The sequence below is a fragment of the Ranitomeya imitator genome, chromosome 9 (assembly GCF_032444005.1).
Source record: "Ranitomeya imitator isolate aRanImi1 chromosome 9, aRanImi1.pri, whole genome shotgun sequence".
In the NCBI taxonomy this organism is placed as follows: Eukaryota; Metazoa; Chordata; class Amphibia; order Anura; family Dendrobatidae; genus Ranitomeya; species Ranitomeya imitator.
Window position 1 is genome coordinate 86,484,256 of NC_091290.1, and position 26,956 is coordinate 86,511,211.

The 26,956-nt window shown below is 46.1% G+C and overlaps 1 protein-coding gene across 1 annotated transcript in view; it reads right to left on the reverse strand.

Annotated features, from left to right (window-relative positions):
- LOC138648852 (solute carrier family 13 member 1-like) overlaps nucleotides 1-26,956 on the reverse strand; it is a 98,691-nt gene that overhangs the window by 2,061 nt on the left and 69,674 nt on the right. The window contains exons 11-15 of the mRNA XM_069738806.1: nucleotides 16,246-16,347; nucleotides 14,855-14,955; nucleotides 7,792-7,919; nucleotides 7,429-7,590; nucleotides 25-162 (exon numbers count right to left, since the gene is read on the reverse strand). Of these exons, the coding sequence (XP_069594907.1) occupies nucleotides 25-162; nucleotides 7,429-7,590; nucleotides 7,792-7,919; nucleotides 14,855-14,955; nucleotides 16,246-16,347 (631 nt within the window). The remainder of the gene's footprint in view (nucleotides 1-24; nucleotides 163-7,428; nucleotides 7,591-7,791; nucleotides 7,920-14,854; nucleotides 14,956-16,245; nucleotides 16,348-26,956) is intronic.

Here is a 26,956-nt window from a genome sequence, read left to right on the forward strand (position 1 = left end):
ACAAGATGTCAAGCAGCTACTCACCATGTCTGGCACTGTCAGGTGACCGTAGGAAAAGACAATGGCGTTTGGAGGATTGGCAACAGGCAAGAGAAAAGCACAGGAGGCACTTATGGTGGCTGGGATAATAACCAGAAGGGGATTTACTCCTATTCCTTCAGCCTGTCACACAAACAAAAAAAACTTTGTTAGAAGTTAACACTAAGAAATATTTACATCTTTTTGATACAGGAAAGATATATATCTTGGTACCGTGTTAGCCAGTAGATAGAAAAATATTTAGAATTGAGAATCCTCAGTGGTGCAGTTTCAGTTAGCCATTAAAAGGCATCAACCACTGAGGACTCTCAATTCTAAATATTTTTTTACATCTTTTTAACACTGATCCAATATTTGACATTTTTGTGATTCCTCCCGCAGTTCAATGCTGTCTGAGCTGCACCACAAGTATGAAGATACACAGTATTAAAACAGACCTGTTCTTTAGGCGTTTTCTGTTCTGATGATGCTTAAAGCTTTATAATAAGAGAAGACAGTCAGAAGACTCAAAGAAACCTGGAAGACGTTCGGCCTTTTTACAGTTTTCCCAGCATTTTCAGCTCAGAAACCACTAACTAATTCTTCAACATTGAATGGAAAATAAAAAACAACCGTAGAGCGCAAGCAGAAAAGACAACCAAAAAATATGGGAAAGCGATAAAAGAAAAAACACGAATTGACAAAAAAAAAAAAGATGAGCAAGCACTAAGGAATGAACAAAAACATGCAAAAAAAAAAAAGACTTAAGGACAAAAATATGCCAACGTTTCCTGAAGAGATTTGCTCTTTGAAAACCCTGAAGGTTTTTTTTAGTCAAATAAATTTTTAGGGAAACCAATATTTCCCATTTTTGGAGACATAAAAATAAACCTAAGAATAAATAGCACTTAAAGAATTGCATAAACATTAGTAAACTTACATGTGAGTAGCAAATAAAAAAACATATTAAAAAGACAACCTGTCATCCGTCCTCCCCCCACTCCCTTGTTTCCTTATAAGGAATCTGCCAGCAGGCCTTTATTACCATCTGTGAGCAGTATGATGTAGGGGCAGGGACCCTGATTCCAGCAATGTATCACTCTGGCGGGGGTGGAGTTACACAGAGCAGATGGACTAGAAGGCACGCGAAACCTAGTCTTGTGGTGATAAGCTCTCATTGATAAAACACTGATGTTATTGAAACAGCAACACACAGCCCAGTAAGGCTACGTTCACACTAGCGTTCGGCTAGTGTGCGTCGCGCTAGCGTCGGGTGACGCAGCAGCGACGCACGCGTCATGCGCCCCTATGTTTAACATGGGGGACGCATGCGTTTTTGCTTGTTGCGTTTTCCGACACGTGCATCTTTTTTGACGCTAGCGTCGGACCAAGAAAACGAAACAAGTTGCATTTTTCTTGCGTCCGATTTTCGTCAAAAAACGACGCACGCGTCGAAAAACGCAGCGTTTTTGCGTGCGTTTGCACGCGTTTTTCGGTGCGTTGTGCGTCGCCGACGCAGCGGCGCACAACGCTAGTGTGAACGTAGCCTAAGTGACACATTGCTGAAATCAGGCTCAGTCCCTACATCATGCTTCTCTCAGATTGCAGCAGAAAAGTTGGATGAGTGGAATCCGTAAGATTCAGCTTGTTAGGAGTGCGACTTTTTCCTCACCAAGGATCCGTATGACATCGCATGACATGAGTATGCAATCAGTATGCAATGCGTCTTCTCTTACATACTGCAGTTTTCTATGTAATATAAAGCTAGTGTTCTAACTAATAAAGCAAACTTACAGTTGTGACCAAAAGTATTGACACCCCTGCAAATCTGTCAGATAATACTCAGTTTCTTCCTGAAAATGATTGCAATCACAAATTCTTTGTTATTATTATCTTCATTTAATTTGTCTCAAATGAAAAAACACAAAAAGAATTGTCCTAAAGCCAAATTGGATATAATTCCACACCAAACATAAAAAAGGGGGTGGACAAAAGTATTGGCACTGTTCGAAAAATCATGTGATGCTTCCCTAATTTGTGTAATTAACAGCACCTGTAACTTACCTGTGGCACCTAACAGGTGTTGGCAATAACTAATCACACTTGCAGCCAGTTGACATGGATTAAAGTTGACTCAACCTCTGTCCTGTGTCCTTGTGTGTACCACATTGAGCATGGAGAAAAGAAAGAAGACCAAAGAACTGTCTGAGGACTTGAGAAACCAAATTGTGAGGCAGCATGAGCAATCTCAAGGCTACAAGTCCATCTCCAAAGACCTGAATGTTCCTGTGTCTACCGTGCGCAGTGTCATCAAGAAGTTTAAAGCCCATGGCACTGTGGCTAACCTCCCTAGATGTGGACGGAAAAGAAAAATTGGCAAGAGATTTCAACGCAAGATTGTGCGGATGCTGGATAAAGAACCTCGACTAACATCCAAACAAGTTCAAGCTGCCCTGCAGTCCGAGGGTACAACAGTGTCAACCCGTACTATCCATCGGCGTCTGAATGAAAAGGGACTGTATGGTAGGAGACCCAGGAAGACCCCACTTCTTACCCTGAGACATTAAAAAGCCAGGCTGCAGTTTGCCAAAACTTACCTGAAAAAGCCTAAAACGTTTTGGAAGAATGTTCTCTGGTCAGATGAGACAAAAGTAGAGCTTTTTGGGCAAAGGCATCAACAGAGTTTACAGGAGAAAAAAAGAGGCATTCAAAGAAAAGAACACGGTCCCTACAGTCAAACATGGCGGAGGTTCCCAGATGTTTTGGGGTTGCTTTTCTGCCTCTGGCACTGGACTGCTTGACCGTGTGCATAGCATTATGAAGTCTGAAGACTACCAACAAATTTTGCAGCATAATGTAGGGCCCAGTGTGAGAAAGCTGGGTCTCCCTCAGAGGTCATGGATCTTCCAGCAGGACAATGACCCAAAACACACTTCAAAAAGCACTAGGAAATGGTTTGAGTTAAAGCACTGGAGACTTCTAAGGTGGCCAGCAATGAGTCCAGACCTGAATCCCATAGAAGACCTGTGGAGAGATCTAAAAATGGCAGTTTGGAGAAGGCACCCTTCAAATATCAGGGACCTGGAGCAGTTTGCCAAAGAAGAATGGTCTAAAATTCCAGCAGAGTATTGTAAGAAACTCATTGATGGTTACCGGAAGCGGTTGGTCGCAGTTATTTTGGCTAAAGGTTGTGCAACCAAGTATTAGGCTGAGGGTGCCAATACTTTTGTCTGGCACATTTTTGGAGTTTTGTGTGAAATGATCAATGTTTTGCTTTTTGCTTCATTCTCTTGTGTTTTTTCATTTAAGACAAATTAAATGAAGATAATAATACCAAATAATTTGTGATTGCAATCATTTTCAGGAAGAAACTGAGTATTATCTGACAGAATTGCAGGGGTGTCAATACTTTTGCCCACAACTGTATATACAGATGTAGATAAATAGCGGGCTGCCATTGTAAGGATGGGAAGATCCCTGGTTATTGGACCCTTCCCAGCCTAAAAATACCAGCCTGCAGACACCCCAGAATTGGCGCATCATATTAGACGAGCCAATTCTGACACTTTGCCCCCGCACCAGGACAATCAGTAACAGCCGGGGAGATCGGGGTAACGGTTTATGGGGTTGATGTCAGCTGTGTAATGTCAGCTGGCGTCAAGCCCCAGTGCTTATAATGGAGAGGCGCCTATCAGACACCCACATCACTAGCCCAGTAAGTTAAAGGAAAAAAAACCCACAAATGTTTATTTAAAAAAAGCCCTGTTTCTCAATTTAATTAAAAAAAATCCAGTCCAGGGATTTCAATGTAGTCCACAGAATCCAAAGTAATTCACAAATGGGAACCTGAAAGAGATAAAGAGAGGTAGAGAAAAAAACAAGAAACAGTCCCTCATTTACCAATTTATTATAAAACAATAATCCCTGCAGCTCCGACGTAATCCATGGCGTTCCCAAGATGCCCACCAATTCTGTACTGCAAGCTATGGAGCGTTGTTCTAAGAATGAAGCTTCATAGGTCACTCCCCATCATGTCTCACAAGCGATGACGCCAGTAACTCAGCGTCAGCGCTTCATTCTCAGAACAACGCTCCATAGGTTGCAGTAGAGAATCTGTGGACGCTGTGGGAACGCCATGGATTACGTCGGAGCTGCAGGGATTATGGTTTTATAATAAACTGGTGAACGAGGGACTGTTTTTGTTTTTATTTCTTTACCTCTCTCATGTTCCCATTTGTGGACTACGTCGGAATCCCTGGACTGGATGGCTGTGAAGCAGAGCTAAAGTCAGAAGGTTGGTTGGGATTTTTTTTTTTTTAAGTGTGTTCTTTTGACTTACTGAGTTAGTAATAGGGGTGTCTAATTCCATTACTAACACCAGGACTTGACATTACAGAGCTGAGATAAACCCAATAAACCATTACCCCGATTTCCACCACACCAGGACAAAAGCCGAGGCACACGGCATCTAATGTTATGGGCCAATTCTGGGGTGGCTGCGGGCTGGTATTTTTAGGCTAGGAAGGGCCCAATAACCAGGAACCTTCCCAGCCTGATAATATAAACCTGCAGTTGTCTGCTATACCTAGACTGGTTATCAAAAATAGGTGGGGGGGGGGCTGTAATTTTTTTTTAACTATTTAATAGGTTAAATAAGGCTAAACACTCTTTAGTGCTACATGAAAGGCACTAAAGGGTACAAGTTTATTATATGAAGGGGGCTTGTGACATTAAATATCTACAGGACATTTATTCTATGTATCTATTCTATCCTGACGGTTCGGGGTGTGAATTTACTGTACTTGGCTGATGAAATCTTGGGTTTCCTTTGAGATGTTTGTGTAAAAATCACATGGCACACACATGGTACATGTACCGTCCGATTTTTTTCTCGCACCCATTGACTTGCATTGGCGAGTGCAAGCAGCATTCTGCGATTTTTGCCTTAGTTCGATTACAGCCGTGGAAAAACTTGCAGATGATCACGGACCCATTTACTAACATTGGTGCAAGTACAATGCAATGTTTTCTCACATTCACTCCCCCATATTATACGCCAGTGAGCGAGTCCCAAGAGTGTATAGTTAAGAAGCAGTTACTGGGGTATTTATTTGGGCTTGTATTATGTCATTGACCAATAAATTGTATTTTAATGTTTGAATGTGCACATACATTTTCCAGCAAAACTCTATAAAGAACAATTTAAACATTGTTAAAGTAATGAGCACCCAGAACAAGACTGCCCAACTCAGCTGAACAGGACACGAGGAGGGAATCGGGCAGCTGGACATGACTTAAGGAGAGTTCCTTTAGACAGCAGGTTTGCAAATGTTTTATATATTTTCCAGAACTCCTCAAAGCTGATTTATGACCACATCAAAGTTGAGTAAAACTTTCATGTGGTCATACATCAGCTCAAGTGAAAGTAAAGAAGACAAACTCTGCAGTCAGAACAAGCTTACTGACAGATTCATAGTTAACCAATTCAGCAGCCTGTTATGTGCAGGGGAACATAGAGGCTTCACATGTCAAATGGCTAACAAATGTAATGAAAACCACTTACAAAGTTGTCCATATGCTTTAAAAAGCAACTTCAGGCATGTCTAGAATTGTAAATGCTGATATTCCCTGGCTCACATCGCAAACCTGATTTCTCCAGCGATGCTCTAGGAGTGCTGAAGGCTTATGGAGGAAAACTCACACACCAGAAAACTTTATACACTTCAAATTTATGTTAAGGACCTATAACTCTGCCCTTCACCTCACCAAACAGACCTACTTTACCACTCTGATCTCCTCACTATCCAACAACCCCAAGAAACTTTTTGACACCTTTCACTCCCTCCTCAGGCCAAAAGCACAATCCCCTATCACAGACATTTGTGCTGATGACCTGGCTTCCCACTTTATAGAGAAAACAGACAATGTCCGTCAGGAAATCCGCTCCTAGACACCAAATGCAATGACTCCCATCCTTCCCTGCATCTCCCCTGGCTCACTCTCCACAATCGATTCCATCACAGAAGAAGAAGTCTCTAAGCTCCTCTCCTCTTCTCGTCCAACTACATGCACCACCGACCCCATTCCCTCACACCTCCTCCAGTCTCTCTCTCCAGTAATCACAACTCACCTAACTACAATTTTTAATCTCTCCCTGTCCTCTGGCATTTTCCCCTCCTCCTTCAAACACTCTATCATTACTCCATTACTAAAGAAACCCACCCTCGACCCATCCTGCACAAACAACTACAGACCAGTCTCCAATCTCCCCTTCATTTCTAATCTCTTGGAGCGCCTGATCTACTCCCGCCTTACCCGTTACCTCTCCACTCATTCCCTCCTAGACCCTTCACAGTCCGGTTTCCGCCCCCTACATTCGACAGAAACTGCACTCATCAAGGTGAGCGATGACCTTCTGACAGCAAAATGTAACGGTGACCACTCTCTGCTCATTCTCCTCGACCTTTCTGCAGCTTTTGACACAGTTGTCCACCATCTCCTACTCTCTAGGCTCCAGTCACTTGGCATTAAGGACACTGCTCACTCCTGGTTCTCCTCCTACCTTTCTGACCGCTCTTTCAGTGTTCTGTTCTCTGGCTCCACTTCATCTCCTCTTCCTCTCACTGTCGGGGTACCTCAGGGCTCAGTTCTTGGCCCCCTTCTCTTTCTCTACACGGCCCCAATTGGACAGACCATCAGCAGATTTGGCTTTCAGTACCATCTTTATGCTGATGACACACAACTATACACGTAATCCCCTGTCCTTACCCCCGCTGTACTACAGAACACCACTGACTGTCTGTCTGCAGTCTCCAACATCATGTCCGCTCTCTATCTGAAACTCAACCTCTCCAAAACTGAACTTCTTCTGCTCCCGCCTTCTACTAACCTCCCTAAATTTGACATTTCCCTCTCCGTGGGTGGCACCATAATAACACCCCGGCAGCAGGAACGCTGTCTGGGTGTTATGTTTGACTCCGATCTCTCTTTCACCTCCCACATACAATCTCTTGCCCGCACGTGCCGCTTACACCTAAAGAACATCTCTAGAATTCGCCCTTTTCTCACCAATCTACCTCCGGAAAAAGTGTGTGTGTATATCTGTGATCCCCCATGGTCTGCACATTTCTTGTTTGGAGAGTTTCTCCCTTATCCCTTTCTATGTAATTTTAATATGCAACTCATAAAATGTGATATTTTGTGTCACACATTTATAGGCTGTATATACTACAGTGGACATACAATACCCACATATTCGTTGACTTGTGCAGAAATAAAATAGCAGATATCAAGGTATCAAGTTATTCAGCTTCCTAGGACCTACAGGCCCATATAGACGGCTTAGGAGGATTCATCCTGCTGACAGATTCCCTTTAAAGATATAAATGTTTCCTACTGTACTATTCTTACCAGTGAGGATAGGATTGGCTGAAATATGGTGATGGTTGCTGGGTTACTGGCCACCTCTGTGACAGAAGTCACCAACAGGCAAACAATCAGTACAATCACCCAGACCGGCAAGCTGCTCAATGGCTCCATCTTGTGGCCAACCCACACGGACAAACCGGACACCTACAAAAGGAAACGTCATTAGCGTCGGTACATCAGATAGCAATACATGAACGTTTCTACGGCATTCCATTCCCATTATTATAATATGTTATTCTGAGGACCGTGTAGATAACTTCTAAGCGTGCGATTTATCATTTTAGAAATACTGCTTTCTGGAGAAAGTGAAGGTGCAGGATCGTTTTTTGTTAATAGATCACTCACCTCGCATCCCTTAGCCAGAGCAAAACCACCTCCAACCAAAACAACAATATGCCACGGTATGCATTCCTCAAACTCCTTCCATGTGATCATTGGTGTGGATTCTGCTGCCGCGGTCACTTTAGGCTTTTCTATAATGAGAATGGCAAAATAGTAACAGTTATGGAAACCCGGACTACATGCACCATTTATTTTTTAACTGAAAAGAATGTAAGCCCCCCCGCTCAGACAGCAGAAATATAGCGGGGGTCCCATGTCCACATAGGCCTGGCACCTTCATTATTATTATATTCATTGGGGGTCAATTTGAGGTCAGGCTATTTATGGTTAATGTATGTAAAAGCAGTCAGATCTGGTTCTGACTGGCTTTTTGCCCGCCTAAATTTTGGACAGTTGATTGGTTGTCAATCAGTTGCTGGGCAGAATTGGTTGTTATATATGCCTGGGCACCGGCGTTGGATACTCAGATCGCCGGCGCTTGAAGAAAAGAAGAGACCTCACCGAGTGATGGAGAAGCTCCTTCAGGAACTCCTATCAAGAGCCGGCAGGGAGGACGGAGAGGATTGGCTGAGGAGCTGCTTGGCTATGAAACCTCCACTAGCAGCCTCCGAAGCCGTCTCTCCTCCTCCTGTTCCGGAACCTGCGGTGCCAGCTGCGGGGCATGAGACGGGAACTCCGGCCGCCGTGAGTCCTCCGGTGAGGACCAGAAGACAGAAGGCGGCTTCCTCCCCTGCTCCGTCTCCTGTGGCGTCCAGGCCCGGCCTGTCAGAGGAAAGCCGGAAGTCACGCCGCCGCTGCGCGTCGAAGTCTCGCAGCCCTCCGCGAGATTTCGGCGGCCATCAGCTGGGTGAGCCGTCCACGTCATCAGGAGCGGCCGGAAGAGCCAGAAAGGGCACCGGCCGTAAAAGCGCTGCGGTGCCCCTCTCCGCAGGCGCGCGGTCGGCTCCTGCGGCTGCTGCACGGGGCTCGAGGTCCGCTCCGCCCCCCCTGTCATCCGACGAAGAGGAGGACCATGATCCGAGAATCGCAAGGCAGCTGCGCTCGCCCCACTCTGCGGGCTGGAGCGCGCGCTGTGAAAAAGGAGGAAGACCGGACGACCGACCTGCGAGGGGTGAGGCTTGTAATATCCCCTTGTCTGCCCCTCAGAACCAATTAAGAGACCTAATTAAATCCGTAGTAGCCGAAGCGTTAAGCGAGGCTAATAGCTCATCTCGGGCAGCAGCTTCTCCTGCTAATTTTCGCTCAGAAGCTCCTGCCCTTAGCATGCCTCCTATGAACCCGTTCAAGGAGGCTTTAACTTGTGAGCTTTCCCCTCTGGGATTCCATCTGAGCCCGTCTGTGAAGGAGCTCATTTGGAATAATCAATTTGTCGATCTGTTTTCATTGTTACCAAGTAGGGATCACCCCCCTAAGCCTGAGAAAAAAGATTACAAATCTGAGCACGATGACCCTAAACGTAGTATTAAGTCCTTTAATAACTGGGTCCAGGTGTTCGCCATCTATGCTGCCGTGTTGGGAGAGAAATCACCTAACCTTTGTAGTAGTCTCTTTCAACACGTCGACATTATTCTGGAGGCTTATAGGAATTTCGGTGGCTCCGCATGGCTCAGTTATGATGAGGCATTTAGACATAAACTGTCAGTTCACCCGGAGGTAAAATGGGGCTCCAAAGATATTGGGCTATGGATTAATCTAATGCTTCCTATGAGGAATGCTGTTGCTAGGCAGCCTGCTGTTTCTGTCAGCAAAAAAGGTGTTTGTTTTGCTTACAGTGATTCTTTCTGTAAGTGGAACAATAGTTGCCGTTTTCGGCACGAATGTTCTTTCTGTGGGAATTCCCACTCAATGTCCAAGTGCTTTAAAAAGCAGGCTGCCCAGCAATCCTCTAAGGAATCAATTTCAAAGGGCTCAATCGCCAGTGAGGCTGGGAAAAATGGTCCTCTGGCTAAGCAAATACCCAGACAGGGAGATCAGTAGTTTACTATATGACGGTTTCTCGGTGGGTTTTCATGTTCCTCAATTCAAGGGTTCTGGTTGTGTTTTAGTTAAAAATCTCCCGTCCATTGCCGACTTCCCTGATGTCGCTAGGGAGAAAATTTGTTCTGAAATCGAGTTAGGCAGAGTCGCCGGCCCCTTTTTGTCCCCCCCATTTTTAAATTTTCGTTTATCCCCCCTGGGTATCGTTCCCAAAAAGGAGCCCGGGTCTTTCCGGATGATTCACCACTTATCTTACCCAGTCGGCCACTCACTGAATGATGAGGTGGACAAGACAATGTGTTCTGTCTCCTACTCATCCTTTGATGGCGCTCTGGATATGCTCAGAAAATTTGGCCCTAATGCCCTTATGTCCAAATCAGACATTAAATCTGCCTTCAGACTTCTCCCAGTTCATCCGGAGGGGTTTAATTCATTGGGTTTTCACTTTGATAACTGCTTCTTTTTTGACAAATGCCTTCCTATGGGTTTTTCCCTGTCCTGTTTTTATTTTGAGAATTTTTCCCGTTTTTTGCATTGGGTTTTAGAGTCTAGCGGTTGTGAGGCAGGTATTCTACACTATCTAGATGACTTCCTTTTTGTTGGCCCATCCCAATCTAAGTTGTGTGAAAATACTCTTTCTAGGTTTCTTGAATTGTGCGCATTTTTCGGAGTCCCAATTGCCCATGAGAAAACATTAGGCCCTTCTTGTCGCATTGAATTTTTGGCCATCACGATCGATTCGGTAAAAATGGAGACTGTCCTGCCTAAGGAGAAAATTGACAAGCTTCGTAGCTCTCTGGAAACCTTGTTATCAAAAGACAAAATCACTCTTAAGGAGCTTCAGTCCCTGCTGGGGCTGCTGAACTTTTCCTTGAGGGTCATTCCGATTGGCAGGGTTTTTTCCAGGTCGCTTTACGAAGCTACTAAAGGGCATTCTTCTCCTAATTCTCATATCAGATTGCGTTCCGAGGTAAAAGAGGATGCCAGAATCTGGCTATCATTTTTAGCGGGTTTTAATGGCAGGTCAATAATCCAATCTCCTTTTATCTCTTCGGATTCTATTCCCCTCGTTTTTTCTACAGACGCCACTCTAGGAGTAGCTTGTTTGTTCCAATCTCACTGGGTATCCCTGGACTGGCCTGTCAATTGGGTTGCTAGGAAATTGAACATAACCCCTTTTATTACTGAGCTTTTGTCAATTCTGCTATGTATTTGCTTATGGGGCCGTGAATTGCGAAACTCCAGGGTTCTACTACATTCAATGAATCAGGCAGTAATTTTTTCTATCAATACCCTTTCATCCAAAAATGCATATGCAGCAAAAATTTTGAGAAGATTGGTTTTGGAATGTTTAAATTGCAATATTTGGTTAAAGGCAGTCTCGGGGGGGTGGTGAAGTTAGTTATTTAGCTGATCTTATATTGCATCGTCAGTGGCATGATTTTTATCTACAGTTTCCAATGGCAGACAAAGAGGCGTACGATTGCCCCCTTTCAATTCAGGACCTGATTCCGATTTAATCCCCTATTTTATTCAGAACTCGTTATCAAGCAGATCATGGGCTGATTACTCAGCTGCATGGAAGAAATGGGTTGATTTTTCTGTACTTTTCGGTTTTGACGCCTCTGTTTCTGACCCGACTTCGGCTTTGAAATTTGCTGAGTCTCTGGTCAAGCAGGGCTTATCTTACTCCGCAGTAGCCAAAAGCCTTGCGGGAGTCTCTTTCTTTTTGAAATTGCATGGCGGTACTGCGTTAACGGAATTTTTCTTAGTTAAGCAATTTTTGAAGGGCCTGAAAAGGGAAAGGTTTTTTCCGGATTCAAGGTGCCCTATTTCTATTTCTTTGTTAATTGACATTTGTTCTGCCCTCGCGCATGTTTGTAAGAACTTTGAGGAAGCGCTTTTGTTTAATTCCATATTTTCTATCTCCTTTTTTGGGGCACTGAGGGTTAGCGAGGTAGTGTCAGCCAAAAAATCTGTCCCGTCTGGGCTTATGCTCTCGGACGTCAGAATTTTTGAATCGTTTCTTCTTTTGTTTATTAGAAAGTCTAAAACGGATCAGCTGGGGAGGGGATCTGAAATAAGATTGAATTCGTTTCCTGACTCTAAAATTTGTCCTGTGGCTATTCTGTCCAAATGGATTACGTTTAGGCCTCCAGCTGATGGCTCCCTATTTATTCATAGGGATTCATCCCCGGTGACGGTCTTTCAATTCAATTTTATTTTAAAGAAATGTTTGGCATTTTTGGGTAAAGGTCATCTCAAAATTACTTCCCATTCTTTCAGAATAGGTGCGGCTACAGAAGCCTCAAGAGCTGGCCTATCTGACGATAGAATTAAAAAAATGGGGAGATGGGAGTCGAAAAGATTCAAAATTTATGTTCGTCCTGATTTATATCCCGATTAATTTTCATTTCTCTTATACCCCGCAGTTATTTTGGATCGTTGGGCATTCATTTGTCTTCTGGGCTCAGAAGAGGGCCGGCCTTCGATCATATTCTGAAAATCTGTCGTTCCATTCCTCTAAAGTTCAAGTTTTTTGGCACGGCATTCGCGGCCTGAATTGGCCTTCTTTGGTGTACGAGGTAAAGAGTTGTTTGGAGAGGTTCCCTTACCCGGATTTAATTGTAGTGCATCTCGCTGGGAATGATTTAGGAAGAATCAACACTTTGAATTTACTGGCCATTATGCGGTCAGATCTTACTTATTTAAGACAGACTTTTCCGTTGTCTGGTGTAGTTTTTTCAGAAATCATTCCCAGGCGTGCTTGGCACTGTAGTCAACTTTCATTTTTGGATAAGATCCGGAAGAGGGTTAATTTCTCCATGAAGAAGTTTTTACCTCTTATTTCTGGGTTTTCTTTTAGACACACGGATTTAGAAGGTTTTTTACCTGGAATGTTTAGAACTGATTTGGTTCATTTGTCCGATATCGGACTTGATATATTTTAGGGAACCTGTCACCCCGAAAATCGCGGGTGAGGTAAGCCCACCGGCATCAGGGGCTTATCTACAGCATTCTGTAATGCTGTAGATAAGCCCCCGATGTTACCTGAAAAAGGAGAAAAAGACGTTATATTATACTCACCCAGGGGCGGTCCCGCTGCTGGTCCGGTCAGATGGGCGTCTCTCGTCCGCTGCGGCGCCTCCCATCTTCTTTCCATGACGTCCTCTTCTGATCTTCAGCCACGGCTCCGGCGCAGGCGTACTTTGCTCTGCCCTCTTGAGGGCAGAGGATAGTACTGCAGTGCGCAGGCGCCGGAAACTTCAGAGGCCCGGCGCCTGCGCACTGCAGTACTATCCTCTGCCCTCAACAGGGCAGAGCAAAGTACGCCTGCGCCGGAGCCGTGGCTGAAGATCAGAAGAGGACGTCTTGTAATGAAGATGGGAGGCGCCGGAGCGGACCGGAGACGCCCATCCGACCTGACCAGCAGCGGGACCGCCCCTGGGTGAGTATAATATAACGTCTTTTTCTCCTTTTTCAGGTAACATCGGGGGCTTATCTACAGCATTACAGAATGCTGCAGATAAGCCCCTGATGCCGGTGGGATTACCTCACCCGCGATTTTCGGGGTGACAGGTTCCCTTTAATCTTAACATGGGCAACATAATTGAGAAATGGCTGTGCGGTTTGGGGGGGGGGGGGGGGCCTCGGCTCTTTGAACCTTGGCCTTTTGGGTAAAAATCACTCAACTTTGGGTGGATTTGGTTTCTGGAAGTTTTATGGACATTTGGACTTATGAACTTATGGATATTATTTATTGGTTATTTATTTAATTAATTGGAATTTTGTAACCCAAAATAAAACCTCACGGCCATTTTATTCCAACCGATAAAGGTGTCTTGTGTTTATTATAGTTATAAGTTATAGGCCTTATGGGGACATGGCTGCTACTGTACCAAGCTCCCATCAAGCCCTCCATCTTCATCCCACCCACTGTCACACGCTGAAACAACACATATCACACAAAATCCGGTGATATTCTCGGCCAGAGAAGTCAGAAAGCTAGGAGCCCATTCTGTACAACTGAATATTTTCAGGGTTTTATTACTTGATATATTTGGGCATAATACAGACAATTAAAGGATGGTACCAATATATCAAGTTATCTATTCATAGGATAGGTAATTACTTGCTGATTGTCCCATTAATGGTCCACAGGAGCTTGGCTTAACTTAAAATACCCATGTTTCCTACACTTGTACGGATATTAATCTATAGTTTTCTTCACAACTTAGATAAAAAAAAGTAAGAAAATCAATGTTCCTGCAACCTGCATACTATATGTCTGCATTCCAGAGTCTGCAAAAAGGGCACCCAATCATTGCAAGCCCATACTTCACAAGGCGTCATTTTTGTAATATTTGGGGGCTGGCATCTAAGACTTACAACTGATAAATGAAGGGAACCTGGCATATTCAGAATTTACCTGCACATTGTAATTAGTTTAGATAGGTCTGAAAGCAATAAACAATAAGATTAGCAGCTCACCAATTCAGCTCTGTACAGCCGCATGTTACGGCCATACCTGCTGGCCTGTTGGCTTACCCAGACAAATAGTATCCATGAGAAACAGTGGCCAGAAAATCCAGTATAAAATGAAGAGATCACCTTATTTCAAAATTCCATTAAAATTCCATGAAGGCAAAGTGGCCTCACATCCCTGTCGAAAGGTTCCAACCGCAAGGTCTAATCGTAACGATCGTAATGATTAAGAACCTGCCGTCGGAACACATTAAGGGAGATGTGTGGCCACTTTGCCTACATGGAGTGTTGAAATAGAGTGATATCTTCATTTTACACAGGATTTTCTCAGACTTTTTTCTCATAGGTCTGAATTGTACTCGTCTAAAAAGCACCGGAGTGATAGCGGCACTGTGCAGAAGGAAGCCTGCAGTCACACCACAAGCAGCAAGGACCTAGCGAGACACGGGCCACAGCTGAGCCACATTTGTCACAATGCAGTAACAGGAAAGCAGCAGGATTATGAGGGTGCGTTCTGGCGGAGCTGTAGGAATACACAGTGTGCTGCATTATGTGCAAAACGTCCTATCATAACCACACTAGAAAGGTTCATAAAAATCCTTACCTTTTAATCTACACCACCACCAGCTGGGCTTTCTTCCAGGAATTATAAATAATAAAAAGCCAAAGAGAATAGCAGAGGTAGCATCCGATTTGTATCCTTTCCTGTTCGTGCAAAGAAAACAGACAACAAAATACAAAAATATAGAATTAAATATATAACTTGAATTTTTATATATATATATATATATATATATATATATATATATATATATATATATATATATATATATATATATATATATATATATATATATCTCCACGGGAAGGCCACTACAGAGGAGAATAGGGGTTTGCTGACCCCCATTATTTAATTTGAAATCACTATAGAGTGATAAATGGGCAGATTGGGGGGAAAGGGCTGAATGCCGTGACTGTATCATTACCGGTCTATGAAACTGTGGAACCTGTGTCTGCAGCAATCAACAAACGTGACCCTTAACATCCCAGTAGAGCCCACACCTAGCGGATAATACAGTCTTCTTGTCTATATGCCATGAATGCTTTAAAAGAATTGCCACCCTAGAAACATGGTGTATGCACAGGATAGATGTGAGTCCCACATCATCAGACCTGCACGACCACTTCACTATTCTCACCTCCATTCTGGAGACATCAGTGGATATGCCAGAAAATTCTTTGGTGGAAATACCTTACAGGGGTTGTCCTATAAAGACAGCCCCCTATTAAAGGCACCATTAGGGAATCTGGACAGTATGGAGAATATATGCAGTCGCAGCCGCTCTGCACTTAAGGAGTGGCTCTAGTCCTCAATCTCCATCATGCAAAACTGACCCCAGCAAAATCATGTGTTTACCAGGGGTGCTGGGAGTAGGATATCACACGTTGAAAGTGGTCGTCTCCAATGAGCCAACCGCTTTAAGATGGGAATACCCTGTTGTAGGTACGCTACTAACCATCTTTACATGGGCTTAAGTGGAAATAAACCACATGGGAAGATAACAGGGATCACTGCAAAAGCCCATTTCTAATGTATAAGCTGCCCGCACAGGAGAAGATACAAAGAGGACAGCCGAGAGTGCATTTCCAAGAAGAATGACCGACAGGTGACAGACCCTATATATGTAAATAGGAAGGACAACCTGCACTTTGTCATTTTCCACATAAAACAATGAAAAGACCAATTAGAAGCTATGCAAAAACCTGGCTATGCACAAAAAGTCAGTCAACTGATATCAGTTGGATTGGCTGACTATGCACTGAGGCCTCCAAGGGCAGATGTCTGGGAAAAGAAGGCTCAAGCATGTTAGATTTCAACAGATCATTCTTGCTCAGAACTGTCTCTTTTGTCAATCGCCCCCTTAACAGATACACCAGTGAAATGACATAGTAATAAAAATATACACATAATTATATCCACCTAGCACAACTCACAGTCCAAACAGTGAATCCCAACCTGGGATAAATCCAGGGTCCCGTGTGAACCAGGACAAGGCCATTAACAGGAAGACTGTAAGTGTCACCACCTCCTGGTAACTGCAAGATAAAAAAGATGTATATATCAAATAGACTGCATACAAGAGTAAAGCGCCCGTACACATCAGATGGTTGTTGGCTGAAGGATTGTTCACCGATCAGCTGGCCGGCGGCATTCCCTGCTGTCTCTCCCATTACCCAGAACATTTGCTTGGCCAAGCATTGCTGTGTCTCTATGTAAGGCTGGGGTCACACTTGTGTGTGCAATGTAATACAATGTGGACCGGAGAGTGCGGTTGCATAGAAATCCATGCAGATGAACGCTCGGGTCCGGAGTGCCGGGTATTGATGCGCAAGTTTCTCGCATTGCACTCATAAGTGTGACCCCGACCTAAGAGCCGTTATCAGACATGTCAGCAGCAGCTTGTCTCAGGATCAGCAGTCAGTAGTCAAATATGCCGGATCCTTATCTCCCTGGCCTGCAATTGTCTGGGGCTCACACACACGTTCTAGTAATCTGTGCACGATTTATCTCCATTCCAGGGGCACATTCGCCATTGCAAGAGAATATTTCAAAACGCATCCCTCACCCAGGATTGGCAGATTGAGAATAATTCCTCAAGTGCTAACATCTTCCCAGTGCACTTACTTTACCCCCGAGGGTGGTTTGCACGTTAATGACCGGGCCAATTTTTACAATTCTGACCACTGTCCATTTATGACATTATAATTCTGGAACGCTTCAATGGATCCGCTGATTCGGAGACTGTTTTTCGTGACATATTGTACTTCATGTTCGTGGTAAAATTTGCTCGGTATGACTTGTGTTTATTTGTGAAAAAAAAAACAGAAATATGGCGACCATGTGGAAAATTTCGCAATTTTCCAATTTTGACTTTTCATGCCCTTAAAGGGCCTGTCACCCCCTCCAGCCGTTATAAACTAAAAGAGCCACCTTGTGCAGCAGTAATGCTGCATTCTAACAAGGTGGCTCTTTTAGTTTTTGGTGCAGTTACTGCCAAAATAAAGCGTTTTATAATGTTTAGTCTGCAAGACTGCATGTGAGGTCAGACGGCCAGAGCTCACTGCGCCTGCACCAGCCAGTACTAAACAGCGCACGCGCCGGATTGCATAGGAAAACAGCGCGGAGGGGGCGGCGCCCGGCACCCCTGAAGATTTGAATGACGGCAGTGTGGCGTTTCCAGCAGGGGGGCTAAAACCTGCCTCCCTGTCTAAAGAAAGGTATTTTGGCGAAATTATAAAACGCTTTATTTTGGCAATAACTGCACCAAAAACTAAAAGAGCCACCTGGTTTGACTGCAGAATTACTGCAGAGGCCCTTTAAATCAGAGAGATATATCACACAAATAGTTAATAAATAACATTTCTCACATGTCCACTTTACATGAGCACAATTTTGGAATCAACATTTTTCTTTTGTTAGGACGTTATTAAGGGTTGAAAGTTGACCAGCAATTTTTCATTTTTCCAGCAAAATTTACAAAACCATTTTTTTAGGGGCCACTTCACATTTGAAGTCACTATCTATATGATACAAGATATTCGAAAGTGACACCATTCTACAAACTGCACCCTCAAGGTGCTCAAAACCACAGTCAAGAAGTTTATTAACCCTTCAGGTGATTCACATGAATTTTTTGAAAAAATATAATATTTAACTTTTTTTTCCCCAAAAAATTGGACTTCAGATCCAATTTTTTTTACTTTGACAAGTGAAACAGGAAAAATCGGACCCCAGAATTTTTTGTGTAATTTCTCCTGAGCATGCAGATACCCCATATGAGGGAGAAAACCACTGTTTGGGCGCATGGCAGAGCTTGGAAGGGAAGCAGAATCATGTGACTTTTTGAATGCAAAATTTGCTGGATTAACCCCTTTCTGCCATTGGACGCACTATCCCGTCCATGTGACCTGGGACTTAATTCCCATGGACAGGATAGTACGTCATAGGTAATCAGCCACACCCACGGGGGGAGCACGGCCGATCGCGGCCTGGTGTCTGCTGATTATCACAGCTGACATCTGGCACTATGTGCAAGAAGCGGTCACGGACCGTTCCTGGCACATTAACCCCAGGAACACTGCGATTGAACATGATCACAGCGTTCCAGTGACATAGAGAAGCATCACACAGGGAGGGGGCTCCCTGCCTGCTTCCCTGAGACCCTCAAAACAACGTGATGTGATCGCGTTGTTCAGAGGGTCTCCTCCCTGCAGGCCCCGGATCCAAGATGGCCACGGGGGTCCTTCCAGGTCCTGCAGGGAGGTGGCTTGCGAGCGCTTGCTGAGAGCAGGTGCTGGCACTGCCTGTCAAATGGCTGATCTGGCACAGTGCTCTGTAAAGTGTCAGATCGACGATCTGACACTATACAGTGATGTCCCATCCTGTGACAAAGTAAAAAAAAAATTACACTGTGTAAAAATATATAAAAAAAAATCCTAAATAAAGAGAAAAATATATATATATTTATATTTATTTAAATATATTATATTTATATATATTTCTAACAAATACATTTCTATATGTAAATTAAAAAAAACACTAAAAGTACACATATTTAGTATTGCTGCGTCCGTAACGACCCGACCTATACAACTTCAGTGAACACCGTAAAAATAAAAACCGAGACAAAAAACAATGCTTTATCATCATAATGCCAAACAAAAGGTGGAAAAACACGCGATCAAAATTACGGATCTACATAAACATGGTACCACTGAAAACGTCATTTTGTCCTGCAAAAAACGAGCCGCCACACAGCACAGGGTCATCAGCGAAAAAATAAAAAAGTTATAGCCCTCAGAATAAAGCGATGCAAAAATAATTATTTTTTATATAAAATAGTTTTTATTGTATAAAAGCGCCAAAACATAAAATATGATATGAATGAGGTATCGCTGTAATTGTACTGACCTGAAGAATAAAACTGCTTCATCCATTTTACCAAACGTGGAACGGAATAACCAGGGCCGTATTTGGAGTTTCTGCTGCCGTAGACACTTTTCATGCTGCCTCCCCCATTGGTGAGTATGACTAATGCAGACACTGTTGGCAGTGACTTAGGCTACTTTCACATCAGCGATTTTTGTCATTCGCGGCAGATGGGGCAGTTTTTCCGCATCTGCCACGTAACGGATCACTTACGGCAACACTGCGTTTGGCATCATTCATTCCCTATGAGACTTCCAAACATGTGCGGCACTTGCGGTTTTGCAGCGATCCGGCAAATGTGGTACTTGCAGCAACGGAAAAAAAACTGCTGCTAGAAGTGTTTTTTTGTCTCACCACAAGTGCAAAACCGTAAGTGCCGCACATATCCGCAAGTAGCCATCAATACCTGTCCCTGAACCTTGCTAGCTCATCCCTAGCCATCTCTCCCTGACCTAAAACTACACTATAAAGCAGGGGTGTCAAACTGCATTCCTCGAGGGCCGCAAACCATGCGTGTTTTCAAGATTTCATTAGCATTGCACAAGGTGCTGGAATCATTCTGTGCAGCTGATTAAATTATCACCTGTGCAATACAAGGAAATCCTGAAAACATGACCTGTTTGTGGCCCTTGAGGAATGCAGTTTGACACCCCTGCTATAAAGCTTTAGAAAAACCATTTATTAACTGACATATTCCTCCGATAATGAGGGCTCCAGGCTACGGTGTAGTCTGGGACGGGCAGTCTCTGGGTCTCTATTCTCTCCTTACAGTATCGTAATATTCAATCACTATGTGGTGGCAATATGTGGTCTGATCATGGTGTGGCGGTATTTATAGGTGTATAATGATTTGTATAGGGGAAAACCGAGTGAATAGTGATTTGTATGGAGGAAAACTGAGTGGATACTGATTTGTATGGGGGAAAGCTGGGTGGATACTGACTTGTTAGGGGGTTAAGCTGGATGCATACTGTTTTGTATGGAGGAAAACTGAGTGGATACCAACTTGTATGGGAGAAAACTGAGTGAATAGTGATTTGTATGGGGGAAAGCTGGGTGAATACTGATTTGTATGGGGGAAAGCTGGGTGGATACTGTTTTGTATGGAGGAAAACTGAGTGGATACCAATTTGTATGGGGATAGCTGGGTGGATACTGATTTGTATGGGAGAAAGCTGGGTGAATAGTGATTTGTATGGAGAAATCTGGGTGGATACTGATATGTATGGGGGAAAACTGAGTGGACACTGATTTGTATGCGGGAAAGCTGGGTGGATACTGATGCGTATGACGGAAAGCTGGGTGGATACTGATTTTTAATGGGGGAAAGCTGGGTGAAGAGTGATTTGTATGGGGGAAAGCTGGGTGGATACTGATATGTATGGGGGAAAACTGAGTGGATACTGATTTGTATAGGGGAAGGCTGGGTGGATACTGATGTATATGAGGGAAAGCTGGGTGGATACTGCCTTACATTGTATTTGTTCTGCTCTCCACATTCCATACAGTAACATATATATATTATATATATATTATTTATTATTATAGCGCCATTTATTCCATGGCGCTTTACATGTGAGGAGGGGTATACATAATAAAAACAGGTACAATAATCTTGAACAATACAAGTCACAACTGGTACAGGAGGAGTGAGGACCCTGCCCGCGAGGGCTCACAATCTACAAGGGATGGGTGAGGATACAATCGGTGAGGATAGAGTTGGTCGTGCAGCGGTTTGGTCGATCGGTGGTTACTGCAGGTTGTAGGCTTGTAACAAATGAAACATGTATAGGTAGCAGAATTGACCAGGTCTTTAGTCTGATGTGCGCAGCTTTTGATTTCCTCATGTGCATTTACACAGAGAAATAAGTGCTTTCGCATATAAAAGGCCATGAGACTCTGCACCCAGAAGCCCGCAGTGAGCATTCCTTACATTGACCTCGCAGGTTGACCCTAGGTCACGACCCTGTCATAGAATTCCAGCAGCTCCCAGGAGAATGGTAGAGACTAGGTCCTGCTCATGAGTACTTGTGGTCCAGGATCCTCCAACATCACCCACTCCAGTGTTCCTCAGCCGCTGGCTGCTTGATATTTCCCTGCAGCCACAGGAGTACCTGCTAACCGGAGCCTGGAGGACTAATGTGGAGGGAGACGAGGATGGGAGCTGGCTGCTGAACCCTCTGCCCTCACAGCCATGGCCAAATGGAGCTCCCTCTTCATTCGGGTAGTGGAAAGGAAGAACTTACCGGCCAAGGACATGTAAGTAGCTGCAGTGCCCACAGACACATAGAGCAGCTGTCGGCTGGGGAACATGAGCAGGGAAGGAGCCGGCTATTTCCGGGGTCAGGCTGCAAAGTTCAGTAATGATTGTTGGTGGGTGGGCGGGCTGATAAGGACTTTAAAAAAAAAAAAAAACCCTTGTTCAGGTGCCACCCCCTGCATCCTGGTGCCCCTAGGCACATGCCCTCAAGTGCCTACTGGCAAATTCGGCCCTGGGTATAAAAGCCCCCCCCCCAAAAGAAATTCATAAATTGCTGGTTTTTGTTCATACTGCCTAACAAAAATCGGAATACAAAGTGATCAAAAAATGTCACATGCCCGAAAATGGTACCAATAAAAACGTCAACTCGTCCCGCAGAAAACAAGACCTCACATGACTCTGTGACCCAAAATATGGAAATATTAGAGCTCTCAAAATGTGGTGATGCAAAAAAATATTTTTTGCAATAAAAAGTCTCTTTTGTGTGTGACGGCTGCCAAATATAAAACCCCGCTATAAATAGTAAATCAAACCCCCTTTATCACCGCCTTAGTTAGGAAAAATAATAAAATTAAAATAGGGATTTTTGTGTGTACTCACCGTAAAATCCTTTTCTCCGAGCCACTCATTGGGGGATACAGGACCATGGGTTATGCTGCTGTCACTAGGAGGCTGACACTAAGCTGAGACAAAAAAGGGTTAGCTCCTCCCCTGCAGTATACACCCTCATGCTGGCATCCAGAGACCCAGTTAAGTGCAAAAGCAGTAGGATAATGAGAACAATATATCAAAAAACATTGGAACATAACATGCCAAACAACAGTCAAAGACTAAAAAAGATAACTAGCCGTAAGGCTACCAGGGTGGGTGCTGTGTCCCCCAATGAGTGGCTCGGAGAAAAGGATTTTACGGTGAGTACACACAAAAATCCCTATTTCTCCTTCGCCTCATTGGGGGACACAGGACCATGGGACGTCCCAAAGCAGTCCCTGGGAGGGAAACAATACAACCATAATAACTCCATGTACCGTCTGACTACAGGTGCGCAACGGCCGCTTGCAGGATACGCCTGCCAAGGGCCGCGTCCGCAGAGGATTGGATCTGAACATTGTAATGCTTTGTGAACGTATGTAGGCTGGACCACGTTGCGGCTTTGCAAACCTGCTCCGCTGATGCCTGGTGCCGGATGGCCCAGGAAGCACCCATCGACCGAGTGGAGTGAGCTCTAATCCCCGCCGGGATAGGACTGCCCCTGACCCGATAGGATTCCTGGATAGCAGATCGGATCCATCTGGCTATCGTGGATTTAGACGCAGCCAAACCCTTTCTGTGACCCTCCGGGAGCACGAAAAGGGCGTCCGATTTTCTGAAGTGCGCCGTTCTGGAGATGTACCTCCTGAGGGCCCGTACCACGTCCAGAGTATGGAGAGCTTTCTCGACCCTATGTTTGGGCTGCGGACAAAAGGAGGGAAGAATGATGTCCTCGTTAAGGTGGAAAGCTGAGACCACCTTCGGAAGAAACGCGGGAGAAGGACGTAGGACTACCTTGTCCTGATGAAAGGCAAGGAAAGGTGCCCGGCAGGATAGAGCGGCGAGCTCTGAAACCCTTCTGATGGACGTCACCGCTACCAGGAAGGCAACCTTCCAAGAGAGAACAGAGAGCGGAACGTCTTGAAGGGGTTCGAACGGCGGTTCCTGGAGAACCCCCAAGACCAAGTTGAGATCCCAGGTCTCCAACGGCATCCTGTAGGGAGGAACAACATGGGAGACTCCCTGAATGAAAGTCTTGACCTGAAGGTTGGTGGCGATCCTACGCTGGAACAGCACGGATAAGGCTGAGATCTGACCTTTAAGAGAGCTCAGGGCCAAACCGGAATCCAGACCGGACTGAAGGAAATTCAGGATACAAGGGATGGAGAACCTGAGCGGAGGGTGCCCTCGGAGCCTGCACCAGGAGAAGAAGGTCTTCCAGACGCGGTGGTAGATAGAGGCAGAAGACGCCTTGCGAGCACTTAGCATGGTGGGGATGACCTGCTGAGAGAAACCAGCACGAGCTAGAATCCAGGTTTCAACAGCCACGCCGTTAAACGTAGGGCCCCTGAGCTCTGATGGTAGATCGGTCCTTGGCGAAGTAGGTCTGGGCGGTCTGGCAACCGCAAGGGGACGTCGGCTACGAGCTGGACGAGTTCCGCGTACCACGCGCGACGAGGCCAGTCTGGGGCGACCAGAATGACCGGAACTCCCTCCGTCCTGATCTTTCGGATGACCTTCGGCAGTAAGGGAAGAGGAGGAAACACATATGGGAGCTGAAAATGATGCCACGGAGAAATCAGCGCGTCCACTCCTATGGCCTGGGGATCCCGAGATCGAGCAATGAAGTTGTGGACTTTGGCGTTCCATCTGGACGCCATCAGATCCACGTCCGGGGTCCCCCAGCGAAGACAGATCTGGTGAAAAACTTCTGGGTGAAGTTCCCACTCCCCCGAGGCAAGGCCCTGGCGGCTCAGGAAGTCCGCCGCCCAGTTCTCGACTCCCGGAATGTGTACCGCCGAGATGATGGAGTGGTTGGTCTCGGCCCAACGAAGGATGAGGGAGACTTCCCTCATTGCCGCCCTGCTGCGGGTACCCCCCTGGTGGTTGATGTAAGCCACCGCCGTGACGTTGTCCGATTGGACTCGTACTGGGTGACCCGCGAGCAGAGCGTGGAAGTGAATCAGAGCAAGTCTGATAGCACGAATCTCCAGAATGTTGATGGGGAGACTGGATTCCCGAACAGTCCAACGGCCCTGGGCCGAGTGGTGAAGAAACACCGCCCCCCAGCCCAGAAGACTGGCGTCGGTGGTTACCACTAACCAGCGGATCGGGAGGAAGGACTTCCCCTGGCGAAGAGACGGTCCCAGGGTCCACCAAATGAGAGAATGTCTGACCTGTGGGGACAGAGGACAAGGGAGGTCGAGAGAAAAGAGACTCCTGTCCCAGTTGTCCAGCAGAGCCTGTTGCAAAGGGCGGAGATGGAGTGGAGCGAAGGGAACAGCTTCGATTGCCGCAACCATCTTTCCCAGGATCTTCATGGCGAACCGAATGGTTCGCGGGCGAGAATGGCAGAGTGTACGGACTCCCTGTTGGAGCGCTTGGACCCTGGACCGAGGAAGCAAAACCAGCCCCCTTGAAGTGTCCAGGATCATTCCCAGAAAGGAGATCCGACGGGAAGGAACGGGAGATGACTTGTCTAAGTTGATCAGCCAGCCCAGGCGCGAAAGCGAATCCAGGGTAATGTGGACGCTTGACTCGCAGGCCTGAAAAGACGGGCCTTTTATGAGGAGATCGTCTAAGTAAGGTAATACGACGACTCCTCGAGAGTGAAGAATGGCCATGACAGCCGCCATGACCTTGGTGAACACCCTGGGCGCCGTGGCGAGACCGAAGGGTAAGGCCGTGAACTGGAAGTGGTCTTCTCGAATGGCAAAGCGGAGGAACCTCTGATGAGGCGGGAAAATCGGGATGTGAAGATAGGCATCCTTGATGTCTATCGAGGCTAAAAATTCCCCTCTTTCCATGGAGGAGATGACCGATCTGAGCGATTCCATCCTGAAGTGCCGGACTCTCACGCACCTGTTCAGGAGCTTCAGATCCAAAATGGGACGAACTGTCCCGTCCTTCTTTGGCACGACGAAGAGGTTTGAGTAGAAGCCTCTGAACCTCTCGTGTTCCGGGACCGGCACGATGACCCCGCTCTGGCGGAGGGAGTGGATGGCGCAAAGAAGGGCGCGAGACTGAGCTCCCGAACTGGGAAGACGAGAGGGGAAGAACCGAGTTGGAGGGGGAGAGGAGAACTCTATCTTGTAGCCAGATGATACCAGATCTCTGACCCATTCGTCGTGAACGACGGAGAGCCAGGCTTGCTGAAAAAGGAGTAGACGACCGCCTACTCTTCTGGTATCGACTGGCGCCGTTCCCGAGTCATTGAGAAGGGAATCTGGGGGGTCTCGAACCTCTGGTTCGGGGCTGCCTCGGTTTCCCGCGCCAGGAGGGATTAGGTCTGAAGGATGGACGAGCGTCTCTGTCTGCGCGGGCGGAGCGGTCCGATCTGGGAAGGCCAGAGGGATTGGACCAGGCAGAGTTGGTACGAAAAGGCCGAAAACGAAAATAAGGCTGGCGCTGGAAAGCCGCCTTGGGCCTCTGTTGGGGAAGAAACTTGCTCTTTCCCCCTGTGGCGTCGGAAATAAGCTGGTCAAGCTTTTCGCCGAAAAGACGCCCGCTTTGAAAAGGGAGAGAAATCAGGGATTTTTTAGAGGAAGAATCTGCACGCCAATCTCTGAGCCAAAGGGCCCGTCTAATAGCGATGGCGTTGGAAGCCGCCGAAGCAGCGCAATTTGCCGCGTCGAGAGATGCGAACATAACATAATCACTGGCCATGGCTAGCTGCTTAGCCAGGTCCGCCATCTCAGAGGGGAGATCCTGCTCATTAATGGATTTCGCTAGGGCATCCGCCCAGGAAACCATAGCCTTGGACACCCAAGCCGCGGCGAAGGAGGGAGACAGGGACGAGCCAGAGGCTTCGTACACAGAGCGAGCTAGAGAGTCTATCTGGCGTTCGGTGGGGCTCTTCATTGAAGCGCCCTCCGGGACTGAGAGAAGAGTCTTAGAAGCCAGGCGCGAGACCGGCGGATCTACCGTAGGGGGATCCGTCCAGTCTTTCACGAGATCAGCTGAGAAGGGATACTTGGAAACCAAGTCCTTCTTTCCCGTGAAGCGCTTGTCTGGGCGCTCCCTGTGACGCCTGACAATATCCAGGAAGGCTGGATGAGAGGCAAAAGATTTGTGAGAACGCTTGGTTCTGGAAAAGGAGACCGCGTGTTCCGGAGCGGAATTAGAATCGTCATCCACCTTTAGTGCGTGATTGACTGCTACGATGAGGGAGTCAACCGTGGCTCTGAACTCCGGAGCCTCCGGATCCAAAGAAATTTCAGACTCATGTTCAGAGTCCTGAACGCTGCGAGCCCCCAAAGAGGGTGAGCGAGAGGTGGAGCTGCCAGAGTCTGAGTGGCGAGGAGAACGCTCCGGAGAGGTAGTACGGGTCCGTTTTCTGGACGACCGTGCCTCTTTAAGAGGAGAGCGGCCCCTGCTGGCCGACGATTCCCCTGCTATGGAGGGATCTCTTAGCACCTGTAGCGGATTGCCTCGTTCCCCGGGAGGATTTTGAATGGATTTGATGGCGTTAGCTAAAAAATCCACGGACTGAGAAAGAGAGGCGACCCACGGGGGGGGGCTAGGAACGCCAGGGTCGGCGGCGGTGGAGGGCTCCTGGGCACATGGGGCATCGCAGGCAGAGCAGAGGGGAGAGCTTTGAGGCCTGGGAAGTGGGGCCTGGCAGGTGGTACACGCAGAAAAAAAGGTTGTATGTACCTTAGAGGATTTTTTAGACCTTGACTGCGACATGATGCTAATGCAGAAAA